Genomic DNA, 5,978 nt, shown 5'->3' on the forward strand with positions numbered 1-5,978 from the left:
TCAGCCTTCCAAGTAGCTGGAACTACAGGCATGCACCACCATGCCCAGCTAATTTTTTTGTTGTTTTATTGTAGAGATGAGGTCTCGCCAAGTTGCCCAGGTGGGTCTCGAACCCGCGGGCTCAGGCAATTCACTCACCTCGGCCTCCCAAAGTGCGGGATTACAGGCTGAGCCACCGAACCTGGCCTTTAATACACTTTTTTTTTTTTTTTTTTTTGAGTTGGAGTCTCATTCTATCTCCCAGACTGGAGTGCAGTGACACGCTCCCGGCCACCGCAGCCTTGACCTGCTGGGCTCTGGCGATCCTTCTGCCTCAGCCTTCCAAGGAGCAGGAACTATAGGCATGCGCTACCATGCCCGGCTGAATAAACTTTTTACAAAGTCTCTGTTCCTCTAAGTTTTTTTGTTTTTTGTTTTTCCTCCCCTTCCCTACTTGTTTATTTTGGTCTCTAGTTTTCATGTTAAAGGTCTTCCTCCTTTGATGATCCTTGGTTGTCTTCTCTTATTGAAGAATTAGGCCCGAAAAGTTGATGAAAAGCTCTAATTGGGTGGATGGGGCTTTCCCTTCTCAAGGAAAGACGTGGAGTTGGGGATGGGTAGAATTTCCTTCAATGAAATATCCCAGTTAGATCACCTTTTGGTGAGGCTCACAAGCAAAAAATCACATCTGTCTGTTTAGACCTTTCTGGCAGACACAAATCTTTGCATGAAAGCCTGGCATTATTTTTAACTTTGAAGCTTTTATTATAATGACTCCACTGTACCTAATTCCATTCAATATTTTAGTGTCGGTCGTCATTGCCCACTCCCTCCCCAGTCTGTTGGCTTGCATTTCCCTATAGTTGCTCAGATGAGGTCTGGGTGGACAAGACTGGACTGGGTCCTGTGTGGTCAAGCCTTAGAAGATATTTGTTGGCCGGGTGCGGTGGCACACACATATAATCCCAGCACTTTGGGAGACTGAGGTGAGAGGATTGCCTGAGCCCACAGGTTCGAGACCAACCTAGGCAACTTGGTGAGACTTCATTTCTACAGTAAGTAAAAAAAATTAGCCAGGCATGGTGGTGCACGCCTGTGGTTCCAGCTATTTGGAAGACTGAGGCGGAAGGATCTCCTCATCCCAGCAGGTCGAGGCTGCGGTGGCCGTGAGCGGTGGAGTTGAGACTCCAACTCAAAATATATATATATATATATATATTTGTCAATTTGGTTGGATGTATTTGAACCCCACTGGGGCAGATTGCTTGTCCTTGATCATCTCTGCACTGGAGCATGGTACTCAGTTTGGTCTGGCATTCTTCAGTTTGACCAGATTTGTATTCAAGGGAAGATAGAAGTGAAATTCTCAAGGAAATCTGTTCAACCATAGTAGATCACTTCAGCATCAGACAGAGATCATCCTTTCACTAATAGACACGATAAGACTCTTTGGGATAATCTAGCCCAGCCACTTTGTTATTGAGAGTCATTCTTTGAGCGGAGTTAGTTAATACAGCTTTCAAGATTTAGTCTTTATTCATTGTCTTTGTTTTTATTCATTTAATGTGTCTCATTTATCTCTGGCATTATTCAAGAATCTAGGGACATAGAGATTCACAGTCTGCTGGGAGAGCTCAATACTGACAAATCTAGTGATCTGGTCAGTGCTAGGCTAGAAAGGGTGTGTGAGGTGCTGAGGGAGCAGAGGGAAGATGCTGTCAGAGGAGAGCCCAGGGAAGCATTAATATCTTTAGCATCTCAGAGCTTTCCATTTGACATTTCCCCTCAAAACATAGAGGATTGTTTAAATTATACAAAATCTTTCTCTGTGTCAGATTTTTAAATTTTCAATGACAAATGGCTGTGTAAAAATAATGTTCATACTGTGTATAGAATATTGTGAGAATTGGTTTAATCTGTCTCATTAAATAGCTTTCTTTTAAAAAAATGTTTTTTTAATTTTTTAACATTTTTTCTTCCGACTATTCAGCAGAATAAATGCCTTTCCTTATTCATTTGCCAGGGTTAGAAGGTAGATAAGGGGTCACCCAGGGCAGGTAGTTAAGATTTTTGTTTTGTTTTGAGTTGGAGTCTCATTCCATTGCCCAGGCTGGAAAGCAGTGGCACACTCACAGCCACCCCAGCGTCGACCTGCTGGGCTCAGGTGATCCTTCTACTTCAGCCTTCCAAGTAACTGGAACTATAGGTGCGCACTACCATGCCTGGCTAATGTTTTGATTTATTGTAGAGATGAGATCTTGCCAAGTTGCCCAGGCTGTTCTCAAGCCCCGTGGGCTCAGGCAATCCCCTCACATCGTCCTCCCAGAGTCTTTGGATTACAGGCTTGAGCCCTACTGCACCCAGCCATGTTTTTTGGTTATTTTATCACCAGTATTACTCATGGCGCAAAGATTTTTTTAAAAAAGTTCATAACTTAAAATGCAAAGTCTTGAAAATGATAATTGAATTGGGAATTGCTGATTGGTGGCATAGATAATATTTTTGGTTTGTTCTAACCAAAAAATAAAGCCATATTCATACATAAGATCTTTGTACTTCTCACAAGCTTTGGATTGGGTAAAAAGGTATGTTGAGATTCAGAAAAAGTGGAATTCTGCAAAAGCTTCAAAGCAAGCAACTAGTTTTATTAGTGCAAGTAAGAAGTCTTCAATTTATATGTAGAAAACGTTCTCTTCTCTAATGTTCATTATCACCTCCATGCCTGCAACTCAAATTTTTCAAATACTATAAGAAAAAGCTTTCAGCCTGGTGTGGTGACTCATGCCTGTAATCCCAGCACTTGGGATGCCGAGGCAAGTGGATTGCCTGAGTCCAGGGGGGTTCTAGACCAGCCTGGGCAACTTGGCGAGACCTCATCTCTGCAAGAATCAAAAAATGAGCTGGGTATGGTGGCACATGCCTGTGGTTCCAGCTACTTAGACGGCTGAGGTGGAAGGATCACCTGAACCCAGCAGTTCAAGGCCGAATTGGCCGTGAGCATGCCACTGCACTCCAGCCTGGGTGACAGAGTGAGACTCTGAGTCAAAGAAAAAAAAGAAAAAGAAAAAGCTTTCACTTGCTATTTGATCTGACCACTACTTTGTTTTGCTGAGACTGGGGTTTAAAGTGATAGGTGAATAAATACAGGAAGAAATGCAGATAAATTCTTCTATGGAGTCATTCCCAGAGAAAATAGGACCTCAGGTTTCTAGTCAACCTATTTATATAAAATCAAATATTTTATTATTTACAGTATTTTATGAGTGGTTAAAAGTCAGAATGAAGCATTAAAAGATTACAAAGAAAGCATAAGTTTGATAGAAGTGATTTATGATGTTATTATATATGGCTTAATTATTTACTATTCATGTGATTATATTTTGCTTTTATTATTTGGAGGCACTGACTTTACTGGCTTACATGCACTATTGTTCTTGTTCAGATTTCGCAGTGTTTCAGTAGCACCATATGAGGGCTTTTCTTATGATGAATAGACATTTAGCTATAGTTTTATTAACAGGATTTATGGCATAAAACTTGTATAGAGCATATTTCTTTATATTCTACTTTCAAAAGCAATTATTAGAAAGTATTCTCTTTTTTTTTTGAAGAAACATTTTAATATCAGAAAGTATTCTTAATTTAAGTAAAGAAAATTAGGGAAGGGCCTTCATCAGGCTACGTAAATTTCTTTAGGCTGGGCTCAGTGGCTCAGCCTGTAATCCCAGCACTTGGGAGGCTGAGGTGAGTGGATTGCCTGAGCCCGCTGGTTCAAGACCAGCCCAGGCAACTTGGTGAGACCTCGTCTCTATAATAAATCCTAAAAAATATGTTAGCTTGGCATGGTAGCACACATCTGTAGTTCCAGCTACTCGGTAGGCTGAGGCAGAAGGATCACTGGAGCCCAGCAGGTTGACACTGGGGTGGCTGTGAGCATGCCACTGAACTTCGGCCTGGGCAACGGAGTGAGACTTCAACTCAAAAATAAATAAATTTCTTTAGTGGCCTAATAACTGACTTGTTTATGATCCCTCCTAATTAAACATATATTTGTTAGCTATATAATCTGGATAGTCTTTGTATCTTTTTTAGCTACTTCCCTATTCTAAGAAGTATTATAGAATGATAGTACAGTTATAATACAATTTTTGGAATCTTTTTCCCATCATTATGTGTACTAAACACGAAACACGGTGTTCACATCTAAGTAATTAGTTATTTATGCTTAATGTCTGTTTTTCCTAATAGACCTGAAATTCTCTGAGAATGGGGACTTATCTCTCCCTTGTTCAGTGCTTGGCACAGAGTAGGCACTCAGTATCTGTAAAATGAATAATTAGTGAATAAAAAATAATGACTTTCCTATAAGTTTTATAGATTTCTTGAAATCTAAATGTTCATATATTTAGATTAGTCAGCAACCTAGTTGGTTTAGGATTAACCATTTTTATTACACTTTTGCAGATTGCTAGTCACAGTGGCTATGTGCAGATCGACTGGAAGAGAGTTGAAAAAGACGTAAACAAAGCAAAAAGACAGATTAAGAAACGAGCAAATAAAGCAGCACCTGAAATCAACAATATAATCGAAGAAGTAAGATGATATACTATTTTGGCTTAGTTGTTGTCGTTGTTGTTAATGGATCTCAGTAGAAAATGTGACTAGGGATTATGTTCTTTTTTTTTTAAAATGGTGTTTTTGGTTATATATCTAGAGTGTTGAGTAAAATTTGGGATCAGGCCATTTAAATCAGTCATTATTTTTTTGGTGGTTTATATAGATCCCCTGCCTATCACCTTGATCTCCATGTAAAAGCCAAAAATATTATTCTTCCAAAATTTTTCCTCTGCTTTCATAAATGTGTATGTGTTATAAAACCAAAGCTAATCATTTTTTTCTTGGGGTTGAATAGTTTGAAAATGTTTATTTTTATTAGTATGATCAATATATTAGTTTTATGAATGTTTTTATGTGAATTTTGTCTCTTGTTTTTGTATTGTTTAAAATTCAACTGAATATTTTATTGCCTGTTTTTATTTTATCCTTTTACTTCCCCCAACTTTTCAGTTGAAAATTTTCAAACCAGTTAAAAAGTTGAAAGACAAATACAGTGAATACCCAAATAGTCACCGAATTATTTCTATTTTGCCACATTTGCTTTATCTGTGTATTGGTGCAGATTTACATTTTTTTGAATGAACTGTTTAAGACAGCAGTCACCGACCTTTTTGGCATCAGGGACCAGTTTCATGGAAGACAATTTTTCCATGGATGGGGAGTGGGGGCGATGGTTTTGGGATGACTCAAGTGCATTACATTTATTGTACACTTTATTTTTATTATTATTACATTGTAATATCTAATAAAATAATTATACAACTCACCATAATTCAGAGTCAGGGAGAGCCCTGAGCTTGTTTTCCTGCGACTAGATGATCCCATCTGGGGATGATGAGAAACATCGCTAGCATCTCCACCTCAGAGCATCAGGTATTAGATTCTCCTAAGGAGCATACAACCTAGATCCCTCACATACACAGTTCACAGTAGGGTTCCCACTCCTATGAGAACCTAATGCTGCTGCTGATCTGACAAGAAGTGGAGCTCAGGTGGTAATGTGAGTGATGGCAAGAGCAGCTGTAATACAATGAAGCTTCGTTTACTGCAGGCCAGTACGTGGGTTGAATGATTTAAGACATCATAACTTTTGCCCCTAAAAACTTTAGCTTATATTTTTAAGAATACACATGTGAGCCGGGCTCAGTGGCTCAGCTTGTAATCCCGCGCCTTTGCGAGGCTGAGGTGAGTGGATTGCCTGAGCCCGCGGGTTCGAGACCCGCCTGGGCAGCGAGACCTCATCTCTACAATAAATCAAAAAATCAGCCGGGCGTGGTAGTGCACGCCTGTAATTCTGGCTACTCGGAAGGCTGAGACGGAAGGATCACCGGAGCCCAGCAGGCGAGGCTGCAGTGGCCGGAAGTGGCCACTGCACTCCCGTC

General features: G+C 40.0%; 1 protein-coding gene across 1 annotated transcript in view; it reads left to right on the forward strand.

Annotated features, from left to right (window-relative positions):
* FUNDC1 (FUN14 domain containing 1) overlaps positions 1 to 5,978 on the forward strand; it is a 19,062-nt gene that overhangs the window by 10,787 nt on the left and 2,297 nt on the right. Inside the window, exon 4 of the mRNA XM_008050879.1 lies at positions 4,444 to 4,572. Within this exon, the coding sequence (XP_008049070.1) occupies positions 4,444 to 4,572 (129 nt within the window). The remainder of the gene's footprint in view (positions 1 to 4,443; positions 4,573 to 5,978) is intronic.

The sequence above is a fragment of the Carlito syrichta genome, unplaced genomic scaffold, assembly GCF_000164805.1.
Source record: "Carlito syrichta isolate Samal-C Ts95f unplaced genomic scaffold, Tarsius_syrichta-2.0.1 Scaffold153899, whole genome shotgun sequence".
Classification (NCBI taxonomy): Eukaryota; Metazoa; Chordata; class Mammalia; order Primates; family Tarsiidae; genus Carlito; species Carlito syrichta.